At 46.0% G+C, this 27,306-nt stretch overlaps 10 protein-coding genes across 10 annotated transcripts; 4 read left to right on the top strand and 6 right to left on the bottom strand.

The window, feature by feature from the left end:
• Positions 1 to 534: 534 nt before the first annotated feature.
• N7446_000894 (uncharacterized protein) lies at positions 535 to 5,800 on the top strand. Its single transcript, XM_058509661.1, has 21 exons — positions 535 to 683; positions 738 to 777; positions 827 to 1,363; positions 1,414 to 1,755; positions 1,800 to 1,934; positions 1,985 to 2,051; positions 2,102 to 2,233; positions 2,282 to 2,631; positions 2,692 to 2,837; positions 2,886 to 2,993; positions 3,042 to 3,342; positions 3,394 to 3,547; positions 3,598 to 3,930; positions 3,979 to 4,061; positions 4,111 to 4,242; positions 4,308 to 4,540; positions 4,591 to 4,714; positions 4,764 to 4,809; positions 4,861 to 5,011; positions 5,062 to 5,210; positions 5,261 to 5,800. Exons 1-21 carry the CDS (start codon positions 643 to 645, stop codon positions 5,545 to 5,547), a joined length of 3,891 nt encoding a protein of 1,296 aa, XP_058378640.1. The 5' UTR covers positions 535 to 642; the 3' UTR covers positions 5,548 to 5,800.
• A 10-nt stretch (positions 5,801 to 5,810) lies between these two features.
• On the bottom strand, positions 5,811 to 6,214 carry N7446_000893 (uncharacterized protein). Its single transcript, XM_058509660.1, has 3 exons — positions 6,163 to 6,214; positions 6,002 to 6,099; positions 5,811 to 5,941 (listed from the first exon to the last, which is right to left on the bottom strand). The coding sequence occupies exons 2-3, from the start codon at positions 6,095 to 6,097 to the stop codon at positions 5,876 to 5,878; spliced, it is 162 nt and encodes a 53-aa protein (XP_058378639.1). The 5' UTR covers positions 6,098 to 6,099; positions 6,163 to 6,214; the 3' UTR covers positions 5,811 to 5,875.
• Positions 6,215 to 6,706: 492 nt separating this feature from the next.
• On the top strand, positions 6,707 to 8,612 carry N7446_000892 (CDC2/CDK family serine/threonine-protein kinase; the record flags this gene model as incomplete). Its single annotated transcript, XM_058509659.1, has 8 exons — positions 6,707 to 6,816; positions 6,866 to 6,947; positions 6,998 to 7,094; positions 7,147 to 7,301; positions 7,349 to 7,376; positions 7,428 to 7,641; positions 7,696 to 7,890; positions 7,943 to 8,612. The coding sequence occupies 8 exons, from the start codon at positions 6,707 to 6,709 to the stop codon at positions 8,610 to 8,612; spliced, it is 1,551 nt and encodes a 516-aa protein (XP_058378638.1).
• A 302-nt stretch (positions 8,613 to 8,914) lies between these two features.
• On the bottom strand, positions 8,915 to 10,630 carry N7446_000891 (D-3-phosphoglycerate dehydrogenase; the record flags this gene model as incomplete). Its single annotated transcript, XM_058509658.1, has 7 exons — positions 8,915 to 8,943; positions 8,994 to 9,075; positions 9,126 to 9,184; positions 9,234 to 9,276; positions 9,333 to 9,922; positions 9,978 to 10,285; positions 10,341 to 10,630. The coding sequence occupies 7 exons, from the start codon at positions 10,628 to 10,630 to the stop codon at positions 8,915 to 8,917; spliced, it is 1,401 nt and encodes a 466-aa protein (XP_058378637.1).
• A 405-nt stretch (positions 10,631 to 11,035) lies between these two features.
• N7446_000890 (serine--tRNA ligase SES1) lies at positions 11,036 to 12,777 on the bottom strand (the record flags this gene model as incomplete). The annotated part of the gene is made up of 7 exons (XM_058509657.1): positions 11,036 to 11,197; positions 11,247 to 11,615; positions 11,675 to 11,765; positions 11,817 to 12,238; positions 12,309 to 12,470; positions 12,527 to 12,597; positions 12,645 to 12,777. 7 exons carry the CDS (start codon positions 12,775 to 12,777, stop codon positions 11,036 to 11,038), a joined length of 1,410 nt encoding a protein of 469 aa, XP_058378636.1.
• A 138-nt stretch (positions 12,778 to 12,915) lies between these two features.
• On the bottom strand, positions 12,916 to 14,162 carry rhbA (Rheb family small GTPase rhbA). The gene is made up of 4 exons (XM_058509656.1): positions 13,996 to 14,162; positions 13,784 to 13,923; positions 13,602 to 13,730; positions 12,916 to 13,546 (listed from the first exon to the last, which is right to left on the bottom strand). Exons 1-4 carry the CDS (start codon positions 14,048 to 14,050, stop codon positions 13,307 to 13,309), a joined length of 564 nt encoding a protein of 187 aa, XP_058378635.1. The 5' UTR covers positions 14,051 to 14,162; the 3' UTR covers positions 12,916 to 13,306.
• Positions 14,163 to 14,357: 195 nt separating this feature from the next.
• N7446_000888 (WAPL family protein) lies at positions 14,358 to 17,385 on the bottom strand. Its single transcript, XM_058509655.1, has 2 exons — positions 14,903 to 17,385; positions 14,358 to 14,847 (listed from the first exon to the last, which is right to left on the bottom strand). The coding sequence occupies exons 1-2, from the start codon at positions 17,081 to 17,083 to the stop codon at positions 14,569 to 14,571; spliced, it is 2,460 nt and encodes an 819-aa protein (XP_058378634.1). The 5' UTR covers positions 17,084 to 17,385; the 3' UTR covers positions 14,358 to 14,568.
• A 236-nt stretch (positions 17,386 to 17,621) lies between these two features.
• N7446_000887 (uracil phosphoribosyltransferase) lies at positions 17,622 to 18,530 on the top strand (the record flags this gene model as incomplete). The annotated part of the gene is made up of 4 exons (XM_058509654.1): positions 17,622 to 17,779; positions 17,839 to 18,197; positions 18,253 to 18,424; positions 18,479 to 18,530. 4 exons carry the CDS (start codon positions 17,622 to 17,624, stop codon positions 18,528 to 18,530), a joined length of 741 nt encoding a protein of 246 aa, XP_058378633.1.
• Positions 18,531 to 18,834: 304 nt separating this feature from the next.
• On the bottom strand, positions 18,835 to 19,377 carry N7446_000886 (transcription elongation factor 1 family protein; the record flags this gene model as incomplete). The annotated part of the gene is made up of 4 exons (XM_058509653.1): positions 18,835 to 19,013; positions 19,073 to 19,211; positions 19,267 to 19,311; positions 19,375 to 19,377. 4 exons carry the CDS (start codon positions 19,375 to 19,377, stop codon positions 18,835 to 18,837), a joined length of 366 nt encoding a protein of 121 aa, XP_058378632.1.
• Positions 19,378 to 19,895: 518 nt separating this feature from the next.
• On the top strand, positions 19,896 to 21,250 carry rps1 (40S ribosomal protein eS1). Its single transcript, XM_058509652.1, has 5 exons — positions 19,896 to 19,998; positions 20,106 to 20,190; positions 20,248 to 20,273; positions 20,345 to 20,846; positions 20,907 to 21,250. The coding sequence occupies exons 1-5, from the start codon at positions 19,985 to 19,987 to the stop codon at positions 21,048 to 21,050; spliced, it is 771 nt and encodes a 256-aa protein (XP_058378631.1). The 5' UTR covers positions 19,896 to 19,984; the 3' UTR covers positions 21,051 to 21,250.
• The last annotated feature ends 6,056 nt before the right edge of the window (positions 21,251 to 27,306 follow it).

The raw sequence follows: 27,306 nt of genomic DNA, 5'->3' as shown, positions 1-27,306 counted from the left end.
AGTTCTTTGACAGACCGTAGGCGCCAGTGGACCATTTTGAGTAATAGCACTATATACAACTAGAAGTCTACTACAATATAACGCTAACTTATTACCAAAGCCCAACAAGACTTCGGACCAAAGCCGATGCATGCACGTTGACCATTTTCCATTTTTACTTCCCCTAAAATGGCATAAGCCGGCAATGATACATAGTTTGTAACAGTCATAGGTCCTAAGTTTTCACACCGCGCCTTGAATATAATCTATATGATTAAAACCATAAGTTTTAAACCAATACAACCGAGGGACCCGAAAATGGGGGGAAAATAAGTGAGAAGGAGAGCTCAGAGTAGGGTGAAAACTGTGATAAAACGGTTTCGTGTAGAGGCAGTTCAATACTTCATGGCATTGTATACATTTATGACCCTTTTTGTAGCGCTAAGAATGCGAATGCCTGTTCGGGTGATTGTAAGCCATCACATGATGATAAGCCATTCTCCGCGGTGGGACCTCACCCGATAAGGTCGATCACAGACCCTTCCTCCTTCCCATCCCGACTTGATTTTCGACCTTTATTCCTACTGATCCTCAGGGGAACTGGGTTCAACATGGGAAGTCGTCCACACTCCCCCCTCGGGGACTGGTCCGGTGGATCTTTTAATGCCTCGGAACGGGCTGCGGCGCGACTCCATGCGAAGCAGGTAGCTACCCCCGATTGCACCCTTATGATGTCCACATTGCTGATATCCATATAGCATGAGTGTCGTGTCGGACGTGGAGATGGCACGTAATGAGGTATGTCAAATACCTAGTTTTACGCAGATGGCGAGCTAACCGACCTCAGGTTTTTGATGGACCGATCTCGGAAAGCATTCCTTCCAGTGTTGTGTCATTCGCGCACCGTCGCAATCGAACAGGCTCTACCGTCAGTTTTACATACTTCCAAGATGGAGAAGATTTCGAGGAGTGGTCGAATGAAGACGCGGTAGAGGAAGAGAGCGAGATCGACGAAGAGTCAGTCCATGCGATGGGAGACGCAGACCTCGAGTCAGCCAGAGGGTCCTTTGTGTCCAAGAGATTGTCTGTATCTCGCGACTCCACCGAGCATCCACTTCTTTCTCGCTATATGTCAGCAAGCTCATATGGACGAGACCGACGATCCGGCAACAGGCTAAACCAGAAGGTCTATATCGCATCAGAAGATTTGACCGCTGTCTTTGCTGGCTTCTCCACAAGCGTTGGCGGATTTACCCTCTATGTCGCTCTCTGCATCTTGACCGGTGGATTTGCCTATCTCGTTTTTCGGTGGTTGCCACGATGGCGGGTAAGGCTAATTGGGAAGCCGACTCCCATAGGGAAATGCCAGTGGGTGGCAATCGAGGTAAGAATGTGAGATTAATCTGTTTCAAACAGTCGTTTAATTCATGACAGGATCAATGGAATCAATTCACCGTACATGAAGTTGGCAGCCAAGCCTATGGGCGTCCGCTTTCTACGGTGTTCGCTGATTCTTCGAGTCACACCTATGATGAAGACAGCGATCCGACTATTGACTCCCTGCATTCCATTGACTATAGGTACTTGAGGTTTTTTTACCATCCCATCGAGGATAAGTTCTCTTTGATCAATGGCTGGAAAGATCCCTTGTGGACAAATGCGAAGGTTATGCGAGGAGGATTGGACGCCGATGAACGGGACAGCAGAGAACAATTATTTGAGCGCAATGTCATTGAGATTCATCAGAAGACTGTGCCACAGCTTCTCCTGGATGAGGTGAGTTTTCTAACAACTTTGTATGCTTGCATCTAACGAATCAGGCTTTTCATCCTTTCTATATCTTCCAAGTTGCCAGCCTTGTTCTTTGGTCGATGGATGAATACTATTACTATGCCGTCTGTATTTTCCTCATCTCATTTTTTAGCATAGCAACAACTGTGCTTGAGACCAAATCGGTATGCTCCACCCTATAATTGCCTCGTTCCCACTACTAATGTATGTTTAGACAATGAGTCGGCTTAGGGAGATTTCTCTTTTCGAGTGTGATGTTCGTGTTCTTAGAAATGGATTTTGTAAGTCAATTTGGCACTTCGCCTCCATCCAATTACTGACCGTTTTTTAGGGCGATCGGTTTCCTCTCAGGAGTTGGTTCCTGGTGACGTTTTTGAGTTCTCTGATCCCTCGCTTAATCAGGTCCCGTGTGACTGCATATTGTTGTCAGGGGACTGCATCGTGAATGAGAGCATGCTCACTGGTATGTACAAGTCATTTGCCTAGACTTTGGTATCTAACATGACAACAGGTGAATCTGTTCCGGTCTCCAAAGCACCTCTCACGGATGACGCCCTCAAATATCTCGATCTCAGCACCCCCTCTATACACCCTCAGGTTGCCAAGCATTTCCTCTTCAGCGGAACAAAAGTGATCCGCGCTAGACGGCCTCAGAACGTCGATGACGATGAAGCAGTAGCATTGGCAATCGTTGTCAGAACTGGCTTCTTGACCACGAAGGGTGCTCTAGTTCGCTCTATGCTTTTCCCCAAACCTTCTGGATTCAAGTTCTACCGGGACTCATTCCGATACATTGCTGTTATGGGCGTGGTTGCTCTCCTTGGGTTCATTGCTTCGTTTGTTAATTTTGTTCGGTTGGGCGTAAGTCAGACTCGAACAGACAGGATTCATTTCAAATGTCAAATACTGACACGAGTATAGCTCGCTTGGCACTTGATCATAGTGCGAGCCCTCGATCTGATAACGATTGTTGTACCGCCAGCTCTTCCGGCCACACTTACTATTGGAACCAATTTCGCTCTATCTCGACTGAAAAAGCAGAGTATATTCTGTATCAGTCCACAGAAGTGAGTTATAAAGAAAGCTAATTCTGATATGACACTAACATATGCTAGGGTGAATGTTGGTGGAAAACTTGACGTTGTTTGTTTTGATAAGACTGGAACTCTGACGGAAGATGGGTTGGATGTACTCGGAGCGCGCATAGTAACCCGCGGTCAAAGGTTTGAAACCCTTCAAAAAGTTATACGGACCTCACTAAGCGTCTACAGGTTTTCGGAATTGCTCTCTGAAACGTCTGATGGTTTCCTTCTTCCCCCTAAGACGGCAAACTCTGCATATGATCTCGATAAGCAGAGAAAGATCATGTACACCATGGCGACGTGTCATTCTCTCAGGGTAGTGGACGATGAGTTGCTAGGAGATCCTCTTGATGTGAAGATGTTCCAATTTACCGATTGGACCTTCGAAGAGGGAGGAAATACTGTTTCGGACCGAGCCCACAAATACGACACAATTGCACCGTCAGTTGCAAAGCCTCCCCAGCACGCCAGTCAACAAGATGCTTCGGCTGTAAGTTGCAAGCCTTGTCAAAAATTGTATATAGGTTCTAATATATCCTAGAATCCCTTGGAACTTGGAGTCCTACGAAGCTTTGAGTTCGTCTCCCATCTCCGCCGCGCGAGTGTGGCGGTCAGGAGATTTGGCGACAACGGGGCGAGCTTCTTTGTCAAGGGTGCCCCGGAAAGTATCAAGGATATTTGTGTTCCTGAATCTCGTCAGTGACTCTCCCCGTTCTATCCAGCTGCATGCTCACTCTTGTTTCAGTTCCCTCAGATTACGAAGATCTCTTGAGTTACTACACACATAAAGGATATCGTGTGATTGCATGCGCCACCAAGTATGAACGAAAGCTTAGCTGGATGAAAGTCCAGAAAATGACTCGAATGGATGTCGAATCAAACCTGGAGTTCATAGGTTTCATCATCTTCGAGAACAAGTTGAAACCTAGCACTGCCAGTGTGATTTCCGAGCTGAACCAGGCGGGAATTCGCAATGTCATGTGCACTGGTGACAATATTTTGACAGCAATTAGCGTTGCCCGCGAATGCAAAATGCTTGGAGCCGATGAACCATGCTTCATTCCTCATTTGATTGAAGGTTGGTTTCATCGCACCCTACCCAATTCATATCTAACACAAAATGCAGAGCCTGGTCTTGTATCCAAAACTTCTCTCATATGGGAAAGCGTGGACAACCCTGATCTCCGATTGGACCCACGGACACTTATGGTAAAGTCATCCTTTCAGAGGTGGGAGAACTAGAACTAATATATTGAAGCCCATTGATACCGCGGAAAATGATCTCTCTATTCCAGGAAACGCCATCACCGAGCTCAAATTCTCTGTTGCTGTGACTGGTGACGTGTTCAGATGGATGATCGATTATGGAAATGAGGATGTGCTCAACAAGGTACGTGCACCAATTCGCTGGATACTTCTATACCAATCAAGGCAAACTAATTTATCTGGTTCTAGGTACTTGTATGCGGAAAGGTATTTGCCAGAATGTCTCCGGACGAAAAGCATGAACTGGTCGAGAAACTTCAGTCCATCGATTACTGCTGCGGCTTTTGCGGAGATGGTGCCAATGACTGTGGTGCACTGAAAGCCGCAGATGTTGGTATTTCCTTGTCGGATGCCGAGGCGTCTGTCGCTGCACCCTTTACTAGTCGCGTGTTCGAAATCTCTTGTGTCCCGACGTTGATTCGGTAAGTTTTATGCGTTGAAAGATGGACCAGATTTCTAACAATGGCCACAGTGAGGGCCGAGCTGCTTTGGTGACAAGCTTTTCCTGCTTCAAGTTCATGAGTCTTTATTCCGCCATTCAATTCTCCTCGGTCAGCTTCCTCTACACCTCAGGGTCAAATCTGGGCGATTTCCAAGTAAGCGAACCACCATACTCAAAGTCCTTAAATAACTAACCTGGTACAGTTCCTCTTCATCGATCTTGCGCTCATCATGCCAATTGCAATTTTCAGTAAGTGATTTCATGGTACATAGTTCGTGCTAGTCTAATCAGACTTGACAGTGGGCTGGGCCGACCCTTCTCCCACGCTATCTCGGAAGCGGCCAACCGCCGACCTTGTCTCACGCAAGGTATTGACACCGTTGCTTGGACATATCTCGATCGTAGTGCTATCGCAGCTTGCTGTTTTCCAGACCGTGCAATTGCAGCCCTGGTCAGTGTTCTAGAGTCTACCCGTTTTGCACCAACTCTAACACTTTACAGGTTTATGCCACCGCAGCTGGACCTCGAGAAGAGCAACATCATCAACTCAGAGAACACCGCTTTGTTCTTGTTTTCCTGCTTCCAGTACATCCTGACCAGTGTTATTCTTAGTGCTGGCCCACCCTTCCGGAAACCAATGACGATGAACGGTGAGAATTACTCGCCCGGATGTTTGAGTAGATTGACTGATTTTTAATAGTGCCATACCTCGTCACTATCATTGTTGATCTGTTCATTTCGGCTTACATGCTCTTCAGACCGTCTCAATGGGTCGTGGACGTTATGCAGCTGACTTTCATGTCTGACGGGTTCCGAAGCTGGTTGGTCGCGCTGGCATTGGGCGTCTTCGCTCTCGCCTGGATAGCGGAGAAGAACATTTTCCCTTGCCTGGCGCAGATACTTGGACATGCTCGTGCCCACTTGCAGCCAAATTACCACAAGAAGCGTCGCATGTACAAGGTGCTGTTGGAGGAAATGCGGATGTAATGCATGCTCTCGGAAGGACTCACATTGTACTTATAGCAGTTACACATAGAGTTGTAGATAGAGGATCTCGGGCTGTATACCCAGTAAACGTGGACCCAACCACGTGGACCCAACCTTATGGTTCAAAACAAAATGAAAGAGAAAGGGTATGATACAATTCGACTTGTAAATGGCTATCATGAACTGGACCTGTTTTGACATGCATCCTGGGACAACCCTACGTTTATCTCCAATGCACCCCGTACGCATTTCAACCAATCCAACCACCATTGCCATTTGCGATACAGTGGCTATTCGAGAAAAAGAAAAATCGACGATGAGATTTGGATCAATGGTCCCAAGGGTGCTTCCAGCCCAACAGAGCCGGACCGTCCTTCTTGGCCCGGTACATGAGCTGCACAGAAGAGGAATGTCAGCACAGTGTACTAAATGATTAGAAAGAGAGATTGCATACGAAGAACCACATGCTTGCGCCCAATGCGGTTGCAGTGAAGCGGTAGAGCGGACGAACCGGGTGGATGTGGATAGGGTGGGAGGAGTTGCCCGCCATGACTGTACAAATTGGGATATAATTAACCACGGAATGACATCGAGGACCGTGCTTGCAGCACTTACTGTGTGTTGGGAATGACTGTCGTTGCTTCACAGAACTCGGGTGAGGTTGGAGAGTTCTGCCCTTGGACGGAGACGGGGAAGTCGTTGCACGTGACCCATGACAGCACTCAACCGCATCAATTATTTGAGCTCCGACAATCACTTCATTGAGCATAGGGCATATCGGCCTGTCTTGTCTGCACTTCGTTTGGGATGGTCCCTATTCAGGTCTCTATTCACTCTGAATGGTCGAACTCGATATTGATCCCATTCAAAGAAAGCAATGCGACATCATTGTACGCGCCTTTTCGCTTTCACTTAATTCCCCCCAAGTTCCCCTCTGCTATGAGATGACTCGGTCTTTTACGGATTCCCTGAGCCCAAATTTGCAGTGGAACATTACTACCGATCGAGCTCGACGCTTTCCTTTCACTCCAATCTGTCCGCTCGAAACACGCGACAACTGCTTTGACCCTTTGACGTGAGATTTGACGCGACCCTGAATCGAATAATACCTGACAAATTTGTCACGGGCGACAACTTATACCGGTCGAGTCGAGTCAAAATGGCAATCATATCCCTTGAGAAAAACGGCGACGGCCGAGCACGGTTTCCCGGCTGTTCCAATATCCGTGAATATGAATTTGTCGGGAAGCTTGGAGAAGGAACCTTTGGGTGGGTTGTTACTGGATACATAAAAGTAACATGTCTGACTGGTCGACAGTGAGGTCTATCGCGCAAGATCAAAGAAGGACACTACGGTTGTGGCTCTCAAAAAGATCTTGATGCACCACGAAAAAGAAGGCGTGAGTGGTTTTCCTCGTTCCTTTCATGACCACAGCTGACTCTGCGCCAGTTTCCTATCACTGCTATTCGAGAGATCAAGCTTCTTAAGGCGCTCTCGCACCCAAATATTTTACAGCTGAAAGAGATGGCAATCGAGCGAGGCAAAGGTTAGCTTGGTTCCTGCGCTTCCGAAGAATGATTGCCTTAACAACATACCAGGCGATGGGCGAAAGAAGCCCAGCATGTACATGGTCTTCCCATATATGGAGCATGACCTTTCAGGACTGCTAGAAAACCCGGCTGTCCAGTTTACCGAGCCACAGATCAAATGCTATTTGATGCAACTCCTTGAGGGTCTCAAATATTTACATGCAGTATGTATGACGCCCATTTTTGCAACATCCACCTAACGATTTCATAGAGCCGCATTTTACATCGTGATATGAAAGGTAGGTCTTGACTCAACTTTTGGGTGCACTAGAGCTGACATAACTGGACAGCGGCAAACCTGCTGATCAGCAATGGTGGCGTTCTTCAAATTGCCGATTTTGGCCTTGCTCGGCCGTACGATGAATCTCCTCCGCAGCCCGGAAAAGGAGGAGGAGAGGCCAAGAGGGAGTACACTGCTCTTGTTGTCACCAGATGGTACCGACCACCTGAGCTACTGCTGCAATTAAAACGCTACACCACGGCCATTGATCTGTGGGGAGTTGGGTATGTCTTTTGTCAAGAGAAAAAGATCCTCTCGTTTTCTAACCCTCTTTCCAGCTGTGTGTTTGGCGAGATGTTCAAAGGGAAGCCTATACTTATGGGTAATAGCGACCTCAACCAAGCGCAGCTAATTTTCAGTCTTGTGGGCACTCCGACCGAGGAGAATATGCCTGGATGGAGTTCGCTTCCAGGTTGCGAGGGCGTGAAGAACTTTGGATTCAAGCGCGGGAACCTTGCCGAATATTTTAAGGAGTATGTCTTCCGTGCCACTCTATCTGAATGAGACTTACCCTTTACCCAACAGCCTGAGTCCAACAGCCGTTTCCCTCTTAGGGGAACTTCTTAGACTTGACTGGAGGAAACGAATCAACGCTATTGATGCATTGAAGCATCCTTATTTCACCACTCCTCCGCTCCCAGCACGACCTGGGGACATTCCTCAATTCTCAGATTCGCATGAACTTGATCGGAAGAAGTTCCGCAGTCAGCGAGCTCCCGTGCCTCCTGTTCCTGCCATCGGTTCGGGCGATACTCAATCAAACAGTGGCTGGGGAAGCTCTGGCTCTCGCGGACCGGATTCCAGAAACAGCCGCATCCCCGGCGCCGCCCGTGGAAGCAGAGCAAATGTCCCGAGCCATGGAAACGCCCAACGCCGTGGGCCTTTCCCACCTTCGCAAAGAGACACCGGGTTGCCCCCGCGTCCCCCGGTCCCCGCTCACCCGCCGTGGGATGGAGCGCAAACCAACAGATCTGACGGAAGAGATGACCAACGGCGAGATCGATATGGCCAGGGCCGCCCGGGAGCCAGACCGGGGAACACAGACTCCTATGTTCCAAACTATGGCAACGCTCCCGATCGTGCCCGGGACTCAAGTACCAATCCTGACTGGCGATTAAACAATCGACATGACTACCGCCGGGAACCAAGAAGGAGAAGCCGTAGTCCTGGTTACAGAGATGGGAGTCGCGGCTAGTCATCCAACTAGTGCATGTATTTTACTTGGCGATGAAATTCTTATGATGAATAGAAATGAAAAACGTTCATGTCATGACTTTTGTCTAGTAAAGGTGGAAACTATGGTCGCAATATACATTCCAACGGCTTTGTGCCGTACCCAAGACCAAGATTCTCATATGTATTGAAATTGTTTTCTCCCAGGGTGCTCGTTGAGAGTGACCCATTGCAACCGGAAGTGAACCCCGAGACAGGGCTCATGCGTCTTAAGTTGATTAAAGCATCACAGCCTGGAGGCTAGCTTGTGAAGGGATCGATCGTCTAATACAGAATGCGGGTCATGATGCGAGCTGATGGAGTGTTAGCTTTGAACAATACACAATTCGAGCAGGAATCTTACAGGGAAGGCTTTCGAAGCTGGTGTACAAATCCTTGATGGTAGCAGTGTCCACGTTGCTGATATCAGCCATCAGATAGGCAACCTAAACACAATTAGCTTCTGGCAATTCAAAGTCTGCAGAGATAAACTTACATCGCCTCTGCTATCGGTCATCTGCTTGTCAACGTTGTGGTCTCCAATAATCTCGTTGACTGCACATGTTAGCTGTATCATTTCACATCCATGTAGTGATACACGTACCCTTTCGCAGCACTCCAGGAATGTTCTTGTGAATGTAGATGACCTTGAATGGCATGTTAGTATCAAAAGCAACTGGGTCTCGGGTACGGCGCCACTTACCCGAGCGTGGTTGGGCTCATCCATGGTCAAAGAGCGGAGAGTAACCTCGGGCAGGTTAACAGCACCCAAGGTCGAACCCTCGTTAACGTATCTGACAAGAGCCTGAGCAACTTCAACACCGATAGCCTTCTGGGCCTCATCAGTGCTGCCTCCAATGTGGGGGGTCAAGATCAGGTTCTTCAGCGAACGCAGATCGGCTCCCCATGTGTTCAGTTCATTGTTGAAGTAGTCACCGTTTCCGGCGGGCTCGTTGGGGTACACATCCAGGGCAGCACCGGCAACCTTGCCGCTCCGCATAGCATCAATGAGGGCAGGGATGTCCACAACAGTTCCACGGCTAGCGTTGATCAAATAGCTACCGGTCTTCATCTGTTCAAATTGCGTTTGTCCAATCATACCCTTGGTCTCGGGGATCTCAGGCACATGGCAAGTAACGTAATCAGCCTGGCCCAGAAGCTCCTCCAAGGTCTCCACCTGGCGAGCAGTGCCGAGTGACATGATGTTGAGCACATCGAAGTAAATAACGGACATTCCCATTGCCTCGGCCAATACTGACAGCTGGGCACCAATGTGACCGTAACCAATGATACCTGGAAAAGGAACATGAGCTGGGCAGTCAATGAATCCAAAACACCCATTACATACCTAGAGTCTTTCCTCGAATTTCCCAGCACCCGTTGCTCACCTTGTTCCAAGTGCCGTTGTGCATCTCGTTGGAGCGGTCGCCTAGCTGACGCGCAAGCATAATGATTTCACCAATGACGAGCTCGGCAACACTGCGGGAGTTGCTGAAAGGGGAGTTGAAAACAGCGATACCGTTATCAGCGGCATATTGAAGGTCAACCTGGTTGGTACCAATACAGAAGCAGCCAATGACAATCAGGTTCTTTGCCTCCTTCAAAACGCGCGCAGTAAGCTTCGTCTTCGAGCGAATACCAATGACATGCACATCCCTGCAGAACCACCAATTAGCCACCACATTCGATTGTCAATCCGCAGATGACGCACCGGATCTTCTCAATGAGTTGGTCCTCCGGGAGGGAAGACTTGAGGTATTCCACCTGGTAACCCTGCTGGGACAGGATCTCGCGGCCGGTCTGGTTCACATTCTCCAGAAGCAAGACCTTGATGTCTTGCGTCGCGAATGGCTTCAGGTGCTTTGCATTGACCAGAGGGACGGTACGGCCCAGCGCAGAGCCATGGCTGGATGGGGAATGGAAAGAGGCATTGGGCGAAGCCGAAAGGTGTTGCTGGGCAAAGTCGTCCTGACGAGGACGAATATCTCTTGCGGAAGTCATAATGGGGGGTGGGAGAAATGTGAAGGGAGAAACGACTTGGGAATGGAGGGAAGAGGTGAATCACCTTATGACTCTTAATTAGAAATTAAGTAAGCCTCCGGAATCGGAACCCTATTGGAAATCCCGTTGCAAATCGGGATTGAAGATTCGGGAACCATATAAATTAAAATAGGGGGAGATCCTAGAGATCGTAGAGATCATGGAGATGACTTAGAGACTATTTCAATATGGACCTAAGTATCTCAGGTAGTGTATGTATAGTACTATGCGTCTCTTTTAACATCATGGAGGGGTATGTTCGCGGGGCAATCTTTCTTTTCTTTTTTTTTTTTTTTCCTTTTCTAATTTTCAGCCAATCAGGTATCGATCGCCCTTTCAAGCAGTATGCCAATCACGTGAGTCGCTCTAGACCTGGAGGCCTTGCATCTTTTTGGTGGCATCATCGGTAGCCTTGGACTTGCTCTTGGTCTTTGTGGAAGTGCTGTCCTTGGGAAGATCTCTAGTATAAGGGAGGAATTCCGGGGCACCAGGAATGTACTTCCGGAGAGGCTCTGGAACCACAATGCCCTAGGCTCTCAGTTAGTTATCATCGTTGCCAGATGGGAACAGCACTTACATCTTCTCTTTGGTAGTTCTCCAACACACAGCAGAGGGTTCTCTCGGTTGCACACAGGGTGGCATTCAGCGCATGAACATAAGTCTTCTTCAAATCAGTGGCCTTCTTGGTACCGTAACGGATCTCCAAGGCTCGGGACTGGTAGTCAGTACAGTTGGAGCAAGAGACTAGCTCCTTGTACTCTTTCTGGAAGGGGAACCAGGCCTCCAGGTCGTACTTTTTGGCAGCTGCATTGTTCAAGGCACCAGAGACAATGGCAACAATGTTGTATGGCAGTCCCAAGGACTGGTAGAATTCCTCGGAGGTGCTCATCATGTCCTCAAAGGCTTGCCACGAATCCTCGGGCTTCGTGAGAACAAACTGCTCGATCTAACCTTGGTATGAATATACAACTATTTAAGAGGGATACTTAGAAGAATTTAGCTTACCTTTTCAAACTGGTGGACACGGAAGATACCCCAAGCGTCCTTGCCGTGAGATCCTGCCTCTTTGCGGTAGCATGTGCTGTAACCGGCATATCTGTGTTCTCCTTTAGCGATGCAACAACCACAAGAAAATATGGTGTCTTACTTGATAGGAAGGTCCTTGTCTTGCAACCACTCGCTATCGTGCAGGGCAGACAATGGCTGTTCAGAAGTGGCAATGAGGTACTTGTCGGTGGATTTGTCCTCACTCTCAGTGACCTTGTACAGCTCCTCGTCGAATTGCTCCAGTTGCGCAGTCTTCGCCATGAGATCCCGAAGCATGAACTGTGGGGGTTGGTTGGGCTTGTAGCCTTTGTTGAAGAGGAACTCCAGGCCGTAGTTGATCAGAGCCAGATTGAGGAAAAGACCGTAGCCAGTCAGGCAGTACCCACGGTGGCCAACAATCTTTACACCACGTTCTGGGTCATATCCATCAAGACGAGTGAGAACTTCGTGGTGAGAGAGGCAACCTGGCCTGTCCATTTGGGCATTCTCTGGAGCCCATGTTCTAATGACCTGGTTATCTTCCTATGGCCGAAGGGTCGCTGGTCAGCTATGCAAGCGCATCAAACACCATAAGTCCAAGCTAAAACCATACCTCATCGTTGCTCACGGGCACTGATTCATGAACATAGTTTCCAATAGTGCGGATCTTTCGGTCCCGTTGCACTTCCTTGTCAACTGCAGCTTCCTCTGCCTGCTTCTTGCACTTCTCCAACTCTGCCTTTTGTCCGAACAGTTCGCTTGCGTCTTCCTTGTTCTAATTGGCTTTGTGTGAGCACTCAAGTCGTGAACCCGAGGTTGGCGCATAATAACCTTCTTCTTCATTCCAATTTCCTTTTGGAGCGCATTGAGCTGAGATCCGATCTGTGTTACCTCGTAACGCGCTATAATATGTCAGCAAGGATCACGGGAAGAATAATGATAGCCATACCCCGGCGAGCTTCTTCGTAGAGCGCAATCACTTCATCAACAGTTTCCTCCGGAGCAAAACGTTTTTGCTGGCTCTCCTTGATCTTCTTGATATCACCACCGCGTTCGGTGACAAAGTCGGAAAGGTCTAGCATGTTGACGATTGGTGTTGAGTTGATGATTGAGGGGTGACTCAAATGTGTGGAGGGGGGAAAGAGGAAAATCCCCAGTGCGTGGAGACACGCACTCGTGGGCTGAGAGGCGTGGATTACTTAATCGACGTGGCTGTCAAAGTCTCTATTTCCAGTGAACGAATGTTAATGATTACAGTCTGCGGGCTTGATATTGCCAGTATTTAGTTCATTACTCTATGCATGGTACCGATCCGAGTTCCCTAGGCCTTGAGCTCATTATTCATGCAAATCCCCCAAAAATCCACCATTCCAGAAACATAGACAAAAAAGAGGAAGACAGCCAAAACAAGGGGCTCAAACAGAGCCACAAAGTCACCAAAATCAATAGCACAAATCCTGCATCAAGCAATCAGCCAATAAGAACATGGGTAAAGAGTTGAATTGCAACCAGGCACAGTAAAATAATGCCACGAATCATGGAGAAAAGTAACTCAAATTGCTTTCAAGCTGCTTCACTGACCATCTCCGGACAACACAGGAATCTTCAGTATCACATCAAGATACATTTGTTTCCTCCAGTGGGTTGTGAGGGATTTGAGGTCTTCTCAACCTCTCCGATCATAAGATCAAAGGCCTTTGTCACATTGAAATCAAGGAAAGCACTGGCCTCGGTGAATGCACAGTTGACCTCCTCTGCTAATTGGCGACCCTCATCAAGAGAGACCTGGCGCTGTTCGGGCTTAAGATCACTCTTGTTGCCTACAACAACAAGAGGTACTTCATCCGCTCCCTAGAAAAGTAATCTTTAGTATAAGTTGGTATAAACCAGAAAAATGGTGGCTTACCAAGTGGTTCAAAATCTTGTCTCGAATTACTCGCACCATCTCAAAGGACTGGCGGGATGTGACTGAATAGACAATAATATATCCATGGATTCCAATGAAATGTTTCGAGTTCAAGATGCTGTATTCATCCTGTAAAGTACTCAGTCACAGTTTGGCAATAACCTCGCACAAAAGTCATCTACCTGTCCCGCAGTATCAACAATCTCAGTCGCATAGTCTTGGCCGTTGTGTTTGATAATTCGGCTGAAGGTGTTCTCAATGGTAGGGTAATAGCTTTCGACGAAGTGATGCTCGACAAAGCGGACCGTGAGTGAGGATTTACCTGCAAGATACGGTATGAATGTCAGATTCGCTTAGAAAACATACAACTGCATTGTGACTAAGGAGCTCATACCCACGGAGCGACTGCCAACAATGGCGATCTTTCTCTGCTTCGGTGCGGCAGGCATGGTGCAGAGCAATGAGAATTAAGAGGAGATCCGTGAAAGCGTAACGGGTAAAAAGCAGTATCCTAAAGTTGAATCCACAGCAATTCAAACACAATGGCACTTGTGAAAAGTGAATGTTGGGAGGTGGCAAATCCCCCTCGATGCATGCGGAGCTCCAACTCCTGGAGCCCTGCAAACAGTGCAAACAGTCGTTTCTCCAACTCCTACTATACAATGCCTAGAGTATCGTTTGGAAACCTTTCTCTTTTTTAGAGGGCGCTAACCTGGGTTTTGTTACTATATATGATATAGGTGATCGAAAGTGATCCTTTTTTTTGGATATCAATTGATTAATATTCCAAATTAAACGTGAGATTCCCTAGAACAAATGATTCATTCCAATCACAGATGTTGGGCAAAACAGGGGTATCAAGGAATTCCAGCAGACCATCGACTCAACGCCATCAGACCGGAATGAATATAGTTAGTATTGGGCCAAGTGCGCACAGATGCGCCGTCTGACCGGTACAGTGCATCCATCATAACTCCACCTGTCGAACCTGAGCCACGAGTCCCTGTAGCCTGGATAGGAATCCACTCGCTGGTTGTCCTTTTTTCGGGAATTGGTAGACTTCCTCTTCAATCTTTTGGTGATATTGTAAGAATTCATCGACGGTGGAGGTCACTGCTGCCAGCCCGTTTGGAACAAGCGAGTTCTTGATCTGCAACCGAGCGCCGTTGTCCAGGCAGAGTGTCAGAAGAAGGACTGCCAAATATCCCACAGCAACATTATGATGTACCTCCAAGACCGAATTAGCCTAGGTAAATTGGAGTTAGCCTAGAGCAGCACGCAAACGCGACTGAAAAGCTTACCGTGGAGATGGAATCGACATTGGTCATGAATAGACGTAGGAGCCGGTCAAGGAAAGAATTCGTGGAGCCAGCGGGCCCAAGGAAAATTGCCCTTGACTCTTCACTTCGTTCAGACAAGTTAGTGAGAGCACCTAGGGCTAATATCACACTGTCCAGAGAGTTGTTTTCCTGGCCAAGTGCATCTTCGGTCAGGTCACCAAAGTTTGCCAGGACCATATCGACTAATCCTCCCACCAACTCCGGATTCGCAAATTGATCGCAGAGTAGAAGGTCGCTGTTAGTGACATTGAGGATCACCCGGATATAGAGAGGTTTGATTTTTTGGCTGACGGGGTCGGCATATGAGCTCTTGAGGTAGAGCAGGCTGTGGAGCCCGGAAAGTGGACCAAGCAAATCCTGATGTCCATCTTTGAACTCGGCCGATGCAGTCGACGCTTCCAGAATTGAGAAGCCCAGTGCTAGCATTTGAGAACTCCCTGGTGATATGGTTTTCTGGGTGACACAGCGCGAACTTTCGGATAATAGCATCTCAACCAATAATTTTAGAAGAGGCGTGGAAAGACCAGGGCTCTCGCCTTTGGTTTGTAGGGTCGAGATGGTCGACTTCATACAGTACAATGCCAGAATGCATGGAGAAAGTTTCGGTAATGCAGGCTTGGGAAATAGCACCGAAGACACCTGTGGGACAATATTTTGGATTGTCTTCTGCAGAGGTCGAGATAGACCGCTAGCTTGAGCCTTGGTCGCCACTGATATATCATCCTGGACGTCCAACAGAATGTATGATGTGTCCAAAAGCTTGGGCCACGCAGCAGTAGCAAGCACATATGACAAATTTCCATCCGATGATGCCAGTGCGTAAGCACAGAAGGCCAAAATAGCAGGGATAACCCGAAGTTCAATTGAAAGACAATCCACGAGTCTTTTGTCAAAATTGCACTCGACAAATCGGTGTCGCGCTCTAGTATCCAGGAGTTTGCCACAAAGTTGGACAAAAGCATTGCATCGACTAGACAACGAGTTTTGAGGATCTTCAATATCTTCAAATATGGACTCGACAGCACCTCGGTACCGGGCATTTCCACCTGCCTGTCTGAGTTCATGGATACTTCGGACAGATCCATCTTCAGTGGTTTCCTCGTCAGCCACGATCAAACGAGCGATCGGGGGAGCATCATATTTCAGCTGGCGCTGGACTGACTTAGAAGGTTGCTCCGATTCAGAAGAAATGTTTGCGATGGGAAGTTCATCTGTCATAGAGAGATCATCAAGGAAGGACCGCTGACGTGCATAGGTGACCTGGGACCCTCTTAGATGGGACGGTACAGGGGCAGGGGAACCTTGAGTTTGACTCTCAGGTTGGCTCTCATTTACAGGCACATCGTCCACATGCGCATTGTGAGAAGTCCGATTGGGGGTTGGCTGACTCTCAGCAGAACTCTTTCGTGATGTTTCAGCTGGAGAATCCGTTATTCCCAGGGAGTCAATAAGCCTTCTTCGGCCAGGAGTTACGTTCTCGGTGGGGGTATATGAGCCCTGGTGAGTACTCGGCAAGGGTTTGCGTGGTTTGGGAGCCTCAGTGGGTTCAAAATCTCTCTCTGATGAAAAGATTCTCCCAGACCCTGTTTTGCCGGAAGTAGAGATCTCATTCGTTTGTTGCATGATCGAGCTCTTAGAATGAGTCTCGTGATATTTGGTCATTGGCCTCCGGCGATCTCGCACATCGTTCACCACCGGGTTTGACACATTACCACCTCCAATTCCTACCATTTTTGATTCTACATCAGTGGTAAATTTGGATGTTGTAAGTTGCAGGGGTGCCGGGACTTTTTTGTCTTCGATATTGTAACGCCTTCGCTTTCGCCGGCTGATGGAGCTCTGCCCTTCATCTGAGGAGGGAAAGTCATACACATTGGGTTCTTGGTCAGGCTGTGGTCGTGGAAGAGCGCCCGTTTTTGTTTCATTGGTGGATCCAGCTGGTTGCTTGTTTCCATTCTTCTTGTGCTGCAACTTGGTGTTCATCGATCGCGAGGCACGCGAAGGACTTGGCAAGGGTGCTTCTTTCGAAGTTCTTTTGGCGGGAGAGGACAGCGCAGATTTGGCAATATCCGGGCGAGATTGACTTCTAGCAGTGGTCCCATAGGTTATGGGCCGTCGATTCCGGGGGCGTGAGTTCTCCATCTCGGCTCTGGGTGTAGAAAAGCTAGAGGATACTGGCGCTTCAAAGTGCAGGTGTTAGACCAAGGGTTGTCGCGTCAATCAAACTGGGCCCAATTCGGTATTTAGTAGACCCCAAGGGACGACAAGCAAGTCGAGCTAATGGGCCAAAGGACATGTAGGCGTTTCCTGAGAAGCCATGTCCTTGCAGTGTGAAACGGAGCTGGTGCAAGCTCAAAGGGAGCCGTGGTGTGGTATTCAAAGGAGAACAAGCAGCTTAACAACCTGAAATGTGAGATAAGTTGGAAGTTGGAGAGGAAGCGGAGAATGCAGGTGATAAGAGGCGGAGGAGATGAGGCAGAATCACCCACTGCGGCATAGCTTCCCAGCGATATAAAAGATAAGAGAGAAATCCCGAGTTCCCCGCTCTCCTCGACTTTCCTCTCTCTTTTCCTTTTCTCTGCCATTTTTCTGGTGTCACTTGAACTGATATCTACGTCTCTCGGGATCTCAGTCTCTTTATCCATATTTTTCCAAATCCCTGAACTCTACAACCTGCACAATGGCTAGCAAACCAGAATCGGCTCCATCTCCTGCGCAGGGTGTTGGTCCTATGTACCGCCCTGATGGTGAAAAGCCTACTGCAACTGTCTCAAAGGATGTCTCCTATGAGAATGTCCACGTGCTACCTCAAACTCCCCAGTTGATTGCTTTGTTAACGTGAGGCGAACCCATTTTCCGCAGCTGGAGGCCACTCTAGACTCATATGTACCAAACAGGATGATTCGTGACAAGAGGACAGCTCGCGCCGATTTCATCTTTTACTCTAATCGCATCATTCGATTACTAGTGGAAGAGGGACTCAACCACCTTCCCGTTGTTGAGCAGTCTGTCACCACCCCCGTTGGAAGAGCTTACCTTGGTGTCAAGTTCGAAGGAAAGATCTGTGGAGTGTCCATCATGAGGGCAGGTGAGGCTATGGAACAAGGACTACGGGACTGCTGCCGGTCTGTTCGTATCGGAAAGATTCTTATTCAGCGTGACGAGGAGACATGCATGCCTAAGCTCTTCTACGATAAGCTGCCTGCTGACATTGCTGAGCGATGGGTCCTTCTCCTAGACCCAATGTTTGCAACTGGTGAGTTGGCCCTTTGGATCCAATGTCCCTGACCACCCGGCTGATCTGATCCCAGGTGGTTCTGCCACTCTTGCCGTGGAGACACTGAAGGAAAGAGGAGTTCCAGAGCACCGGATCCTCTTTCTGAATCTGATTGCCAGTCCATCTGGCGTTGCTGAGTTTGCAGAAAGGTTCCCCAAGCTTCGGGTCGTCACCGCTTTTGTCGATCAAGGGCTGGATGAGAAAAAGTAAGAACCTCAACCTAGAGAACGTTTGTGATTTTCATGCTGATTGGTTGGTAGGTACATCATCCCTGGATTAGGTGATTTTGGCGACAGATATTATACGCTGTAAGGTGTGTCATTTCTCCATGGCAATTATAATCCGTGGCCAGGACGGAGTCATTCAGACATATTGGTCAGGTCATTTTCCACAGGCGTTGTTACAGACCACCTCGACATTGAGCCCCCCATACGAGTCCCCGGATCAGACTGGATTGTAACGTAGGTCTGTATAGGTGCGGAGATATCCTTGAGAAAGGGAATGTATGAGCACATACAACCAGAAAAATGGGATCGAATTATTTGTCATACAAGGAGCTCATAAAATCGATTGTTGGTAGTACCGTTCCTTTTGCGCCGTTCGCCTCATCACACGATCAGTAATCATCATCAGCATAAGCATCGCCATGTCCTATATCTTCTGGAATTTCCTCTTTGCTAGCCCCGCGATGCCCCGGTGTGGCGCTGGGTGCTTCGTGCTGGTTGGCAGTATCTTTAGCAACTGCGTCGCATGCATCCACCCAATCTGAATAAACATCCACGGGAGCGGAGAGGTCTAGAAAGATATGATGTTAGGCGTGGGCCGATGATCTAGCCGAGCAGTGTGCGACTTACAATTGATGCCAGTTTGGAACTTTTGACCGCAAACTTTACACGACAGATCACCAAGGCCAAGCTTCTTGTCTAGCTTGACCACAACAGAGTTCTCGTGGTTGCAGAAAAGACAAGAGAAGGCAGTTGGTAGAGGGTCCCTCTGGATGTAAGAGTCAGTTTTTGGTGCAGTGTTAGGAGGCGCGCCGTTCAATCACCTTTCGGGGCCCTTGGGGTGTGCGGCTTGACTTCTTGCGCTTGCCCTGTTATAAAGTCAACATATGTATCCAGTTCCAAGGATCATGCGGTAAAGAAAGAGTACGTACCATTCTGCAGTTAAGTCTCTGCGACTCAAAACGCGTTGCAGAAGGTTGAAGTCGAGATTGGTGAAGCTGTGGGGGAACTCGTGCGGAGCAAACGTATAGGCCAGGAAGACTTACCCAAATCGGAGTCGGAAGATTGATCATCCGGCCTTCGTCCTCTGATGTCAGTTGGTGGCAATTCTCACCAGATCATGTGGGCGCACGAGACAGTCTACTCGAAAATTCAAGCAGTGTATATTTAACTGATTCAATAGAGATGGGTCACTTGACCTGCTTCAGTTGAGATAATTGGCATTCAGTTAATTGCCATGTCCAACTCTGTGTTACAATGTAAACATATACAAGGCTACTCTACTCCGTACACTAAAGAGCAACAAATATGAGGCAATAGGGTAAGCCACTCAAGTCCACCTAGGCTATATTGTAGATAATAATTTTTTTAATGTTCGGTCACATGATGGCTGATGTAATCTGGGACTAGGGCCCGCGCCTCGCTTAGCCGAGTTTTCTGTGGGTTTTCAACCCTCTCGCCGAGCAGTGTCGAAACCCTCTGAGCGCGTGGTGCGATACCTTTTGTCTGTCTTCCAACAACACACAGATACGACTCGCAATCATGGCTGTTGGAAAGTAAGCTTCCACCCTGCTTCCTTCTTTTCAATGCTTTCAATTCCACATGCGCCTTTGACGATCTCACCACACTTCGCACGAATCCACCGCTAATACTCTTCGTCCAGGAACAAGCGCCTTTCTAAGGGTAAGAAGGGTATCAAGAAGAGAACAGTCGACCCCTTCACCCGCAAGGACGAGTACTCCGTGAAGGTGTGTTGAGCCTCCCAGACATTGCTGTCTTGCTACATTGCTAACCATGCTCGACAGGCTCCCTCCACCTTCCAGACCCGCGAGTATGCATCTAAGCCCGATCCCGACGGAGAAGAAAAGTTATTAGTTCCGGATTTGCTAATGAACCCTCTAGTGTCGGCAAGACTCTGGTCAACCGCACCAGCGGTCTGAAGAACGCCAACGACTCGCTGAAGGGCCGTATCTTCGAGGTCTCCCTGGCCGACCTCCAGAATGACGAGGACCACGCCTTCCGCAAGGTCAAGCTCCGCGTTGATGAGATCCAGGGCAAGAACTGTTTGACCAACTTCCACGGCCTGGACTTCACCACCGACAAGCTCCGCTCTCTTGTCCGGAAGTGGCAGTCTCTGATCGAGGCCAACGTCACCGTGAAGACTACTGACGACTACCTCCTCCGTTTGTTCGCCATTGCCTTCACCAAGAGACGTCCCAACCAGATCAAGAAGACCACCTACGCCCGTTCTTCTCAGATCCGTGCCATTCGCAAGAAGATGACCGAGATCATGCAGCGTGAGGCCGCTAGCTGCACTCTCTCTCAGCTTACCCACAAGCTCATCCCCGAGGTCATTGGCCGTGAGATCGAGAAGTCCACCCAGGGCATCTACCCCCTCCAGAATGTTTGTCTCCCTCCTGTGCTTGGGTATCGAGGTACAGACTGCTAACATAAATATCCACAGGTTCACATTCGCAAGGTTAAGCTCCTCAAGTCGCCCAAGTTCGACCTCGGTGCTCTCCTTTCTCTCCACGGAGAGTCCGCGACTGACGACAAGGGCCAGAAGGTGGAGCGGGAGTTCAAGGAGCAGGTCCTCGAGAATGTTTAAAGGTTATGTCATTTGAAGTGGTGTCACGTATTGGTCAGCCGAGGCAGATCGTTGTCTTCTGGTCATTAGGAAAAGAAAAAAGTTCATAACGTGCATGGCAGATGTGAACTGGCGTGGAACTTTTAGCTGCGCACCAGTCTTAGGCATGATTCCCAAAATTCAAGGGTAGTAGTCTATTCATGTTCTATCTTCATTGCGATCTGTTCTAGTAGACCCTTTCGCAGCAGAATACCTAGGCTTAGTCTTCTCGTGGGCCACATGCATAGTTTATGTGGTCTTCTTCACCTCTTATAACTCTGTTGCCTTGGCCAGTTAGGGTCCCTATGTTTGGTCGCTGCGGAGATTTATCTGGCATGTAGACTAGCACTTGGTTCATAACGTGCTTCGAAATGCGTATTATACACATACATACTGCTGCATCAATCTCTAAAGCACCACTTTTCTTACCTTAAATTCATATTTTCGACCCTTTATACGTTTGTAGAGAATCATGGTTTTTATTTTCTTTGTATCAACCCTAGGGAACTAAAGGATTTACATAGATAATTTTGTCTCTACAACCTTTCCTATGTTCCGACCCCAAATAGGCCATCGAGAGCTAACCAACGTACCTGTTATAAAAGTCACGTGCAATAATTACCATAAGCATTCCACCTAGTACCGCTTATATTGTATAACGGTAAGGAGAAGTACAATCGTGGACATAGACCACATTTGTATCTCTGTGGATTTGCTATTATAGGATAACGTTTATACTGTAGAGAAACCACGGTTTGGCGTACTCTAGCACAGCGGGACTATCATACGGGCCGCGCTATCCTAATAACACCGAAATTCTAGGAAACTCACGAGTGACGTCTCTGTCGGTACTACCGTACGTATCGTGGGATAATATTATCCCTACGAGGAATGCTATCTTAATATATAGCCGTACCTAACTACGAACGTGTTCTATTGTAGGATATAATTAGGCCCGAGGGTAGAATAAATCCTAGTGTGACGCATGACATTCGGACCACTTGGGAGAGTTTGCTAGATGGCAGGATGGGGAAGGCAGTGAGACCAGGGCCCCGAGATGATTGGACGGAGGTGTAGATAGAGTAGCTTCCTAGCGTCCCTCCTGGTCTCTCTCTTCTTCTCTCTAGCTTAGTGTCTTCGATAAATAGACCCTTTTTGATCGAGATTTTGCCGACTCACACCTATAATAGGATATATCCTATCTTAGGTAGGAAGGACAAGATATATGACACTCGTTTATATACTTACTTTAGTTTTTGTGATTAGTTCTTCGCGATTGATCGTATTTTAAATTCTACCCTTTCTAATGCTTTAAGTTGTTCAGTATAAATAATACCCTTAAAATACGGAAAATTCATCGAGCTCATCTGCTTAGTCTCCTTATTCCAACCATCAATAATATTTAAGATTTTCCTAAGAATATAGGTGACACTTTAACTATCTATAGGACTCAAAAATTACTATTTATATAATTATCTACTGCCGTGGTTAGGGCGGGATTTAAAAGTAGTGGTATTTAGTATCGAAGGCGGGAAAATAGCGAGCGTAGGGAAACTAATACAACTGTAAGTGTATGTTTATGTTAGGACCCCTGACATTGGTCGGATATGAACCGGAGAACTTAGGGCCTAAGGCTTATTTCGGGCAATATAACCCTATTTTAAAGGCCACGCTAGCCTTAAGGTTATTGCCTACAGAGTTCTCCTGTATATATTAGCTTCTCCCGCTGGCCTCTTTCTTTCGGCTTAGTGTTCGGTCTCTTGTCATACATAATATCACATATTATTCCTACGCTACTTAGTCCTAATAGATTCTATCGCCCTTGCCTATATATAATTTTTAGAGACCCATTACGGGGTCTCTCACTATTATCAGTTAGACGCCGAAGGTCTTAACAATAACTTTAATAAGATAGGCCCCTCGATAATAACTATAGCAAAGGTAGGTAATATTATAGCTAACGTATCTATGACTAGGCTAGTTCCATAATACCTCACTAGGCACTAGTGTAACGGATACTCTACTAAATCCTAGATATTATGGCGTATAGGAATATTCTATGGTAATTATGATAAGGTAATCTAGTATAATCCATAACTCCCTCTTAGAAATTATAGGTACTAAAAATAATAGGTCGGATACTCCCCTAAATATCAAGGATGTAAGGAATAGAGATTATTAGGAACTAGGTCTATATTACAGCGTGTTATAACGTTATAATCAATTCTGCTACTTCTTACTCTCATACCTAAAAGCATACTAATAAAATAAAGCTTACTTTTTTGTAACTGTAAATCTTCTTTTTTAATTGCCAGGAAGAGAAAAGAGTAATATCCGGCAAAAGGAAGAAGCGATATATTAGTAGTACTTCTATTATAAATATGATCAAGCTAACATATTATACGAGAAATACTAAATAGTATAATCCCGAACTTTCTTAAGAGCCTTCTAATATATAGGTTTGCTCTGGCTTAGGCCAACTTTTTAGTTTATCACTCAATACCTTTGTATATAAGTGTGAGTCGGCAAGTCCTGAACAAAAAGATCCCGTTCATCGAAGACTAAGCTAGAGAGAAGAAGAGAAAGAGAACAGGATACTCTATCTATGCCGCCTTCGTCCAATCATATCGAAACCCCGGTCTCGCCGCCTTCTCCATCTAGCCATCTGACAAACTCCCCCAAGTGACGGCTGTCAAGTGTCACATTAAGTATATAATTTTTTCTTATCCCTATATTATCTACCATAGCTTCTTGATCCTCTATCCGAAAAATGATGATATTAGAAAATTCCCCTATCGAAATAATCAAGGCAAAAATTCGTGATTTCGGTGGTTTTTTTTTAGCTTTTAGCATGCAATACTGACTAGAACCGTGCAATATATTTCACTGCTCCTTTACAACTCGCTATATTTCTAGTATTAGATTTTTATTAAAATTTCTCTATTATTTATTTGAACAATGATGTATTATAATATAACCGTCGAGAATGCTAGATATTAGAACTATGAAATTTAGCGTTCTAAGTTAGGAAAATAGGATAACAGCGGGCTTTTACTAGGATATATGTATAGATAAATAACTACGTTATAAATAGCCTAATTAGCTATCAATATATTCAGGAAGATAGAGCTAAATTAGCTGTTTCATTATTTAAAGCGATTAATAATTAGAAATGTCATAAATATAGCTATTTTCAAGTCCGTATATCTAGGTTGAATTCTAAAATAATTACCTATTTATTTAGTAAGTCTAATATTATTATTAATAGAGATCTAGGATTGTTGAGACCATGGGGCGTCACGACCCAGATAGGACTGAGCATTAGATAGCCACAGAGCTCACGTACCGAGTCTCTCTCTTTCCCCGTCTCCTGTCCACCATACACCGATAACATTGACATTATCTTTTCCTTTCCTATTATCAAGACCTTACTTATCTATTATCAAGAAGGATTAAAAAGAAGTCTTTATTTTTATATCTACTTTCAAATATTACAATATTTATTTAATCCTAGCTAATTAATAATAGTAGCTTAATATAAAGAAATAATCATTCTTGATATTTAATTTGGTTGTGAAAGAGTATAAAATTAAAGTTATAATTATTAAAAATCTGAATTAAATAAGAAAACCTAGATATTGAAAAACGGTAAGAGTATAGCTAATTTTAACTAATAATAAGGCATTTTCTCTATCTGGCCTTTTAATACTTAGTTAAGTAGTCACACTAAATAGTTTATTTTAAGGCTCCGGATTCAAACTATAAATTAAAACCTATAATTAGCGCCTAACTAAAAAGCCTACCCTAAAGTATTAAGCGGGTTATATTTAAATAGTCCCTCGTTAAGATAAGAAAATATAAAAAGTAGGAAAGTTATTCTAGTTATTTATTAGATAAAAGTATATTATTAAAAGATACTACTATTATTATAAATAGGCTAGAGTTACTTTAGCTAAGATATAATACAGATATTGGTCAAAAGTATTTACCCACTACGCCACTTCAATTTTGACCCGGCAACCAACCCACCATTTTATTTTTCTTCCTACACCACCCCTACGCATCCGATTCTATTGGAAACTGGCCTAAAACGTAGGAAAAAGGCAGAATTAAGCCCTAAGCAAAGGTCAGCTATTATCTATGCTTACAAGAATGGTATTTCGTAGTCAAAACTAGCAGATAATTTTAGCAGCACCCGCAAGACTATTTACAATACGCTTAAGCGCTTTGAGGAGCATGAATCGATCTAGTCCCGTCCTCGAACCGGCCGTCCTTCGAAGCTAGACTCTCGAGCTTGCTTATTTCTCTAATTACAAGCGCGCCGGTACCCGTTTTGGACCTATAAATAGCTTAGTGCTGCGACACCCGGGTATCCGTCTCGGTCTACTATACAGAGAATTTTAAAGTAATTCGGATTATCGAAACAGCGCTCAAAACAGAAGATACCAATTAAGCCCTCTCTCGCAAGGAGGCGGCTATATTTTGCGAGAAAATAGCGGCGGGAAAGCTTTTAACCATAGATCTTTTCGGACGAGTGTTCGGTGTAGCGAACCTCGAACTTTAGACTACAATAGTGCTTCCGTACGACCTCGGAGGGCTTTCGTAAAGATCTTGTGAATGCTAAGGCTTACGTTAAAGATATTTCATAAGTGGTTTAGGCCGGAATTTAGCTCGGAGATCGGATAGATCTAATTATTATAGAAAGAGACGAAGACTCGCCTTCGGGGAGGGGTTATACGACGAAGTCGTATCAACACCACTTTCTGGCCATCGCAATGCTATGTTTTAATTAGACAGTCAGATTCCCCTTGTCCGTACCAGTTCTAAGTTGGTCGCTCGAAAAGGGTCTTATATCAATCTACACCCCTGATTTAGTATTTTAACAAGATAACGCGAAGATTCATCTAGCGAAGGACACGAAAGAGTGGTTTGAAACTCACGGAGTATACGTCGAGGATTAGCCCGCGCACTCAACCGATTTGAACTCAATTGAACTGGCATAGCGCTAGTTAAAAGTGAAGCTTTTTGCATTATTTTCGGAGCTTATTAGCATGGGAAGGTCGGAGGCAAACTGGCATTATTTTTTTTAAAAAAATGCCTAGTGGAAGCTTAGAAGGCATTAGATCAGACAAAAATAGATGTGCTGATATTGAGCATAGGAAGACGTTTGAAGGCAGTGAGGAAGGTTAGGGGGTATTACACAAAATATTAAGCGAATTTTCGCAATTGCTGTTATTAAGCAACCCTAACATTTAATTATATTATTATAGACCATAAAATGGTGGGTGCTATATACTATCCATGAAAATGATATATATATTTTGCATGAGGACCCGAAAAAGTGGAGTGGGTAAGAACATCTGAACCCCCATGTACTGTAAAGTATAAGTAATGCCTTATAATACTTATAATAATAGGAATATACTATAATTACTGTCACCTCATATATATTATAATAATTTTATATTGATTCGTTAAAGCCCCTAAATAACAAGGATATAAATAAATATTTAACGTATCTTGTAAGCGAGCGCCGTAGTTAGAACACCATAGGTAAACGTGATATTTTGCAACGCTATAACTTAATAGCCACCGATTGAGGCTACTTAATACTTAGTAAACAGTATCTATTTATATAAAGAAATAGATTATCTTCACGATAATTGATTATTATGTCTATTTTATAGGATTACCAAAAATATTTCCGTGTAATTTAGCGAATTTAGCTTAAATTATATATTATAGGGCAAACCGTACATCTAAATCATAGTATGATTTAAGGGTATACTATATTAGCTACCAGAAATCTTAGGCAATAGTATAGAAGTGTGAAGGCATGCACCTAGGCAATACACGTCTACCAACTAGGCCAAAACGACCACGATGTCGGCCGTCAGGCTGACACGCCTGGGACCGATACATATACTACTCAGTGCGCAAAATTGAACCCGTGGGTCAGCCACGCCGTTACATAGTTGACAGGCTCTACTCTACCCTGCAAACACTAGAACCCCCTCTTCTTTACAATTCTGATTCTTGGAGAACCGCTGGGTTCTTTGGAGCAGGCCATTTAACATGGGGGTTCAGCGGTACGGTCAGCCAACGCTGACGTGTCGACACCTATATGGTGTCGGTCCTTCGTGTGTGCGAGATATCTGTGCATGGCTTCTGAGGGTTCCGTTACAGCACCGACTATATAGCATAGCCTAACATATAGCGGTAACTTTATTGGGCATAA

Source organism: Penicillium canescens (genome assembly GCF_028828765.1).
Source record: "Penicillium canescens strain IBT 15451 chromosome Unknown utg000001l_segment0_segment0, whole genome shotgun sequence".
In the NCBI taxonomy this organism is placed as follows: domain Eukaryota; kingdom Fungi; phylum Ascomycota; class Eurotiomycetes; order Eurotiales; family Aspergillaceae; genus Penicillium; species Penicillium canescens.
Note: the sequence above shows the minus strand (reverse complement) of the source record. Positions and strands in the feature narration are given on the sequence as shown.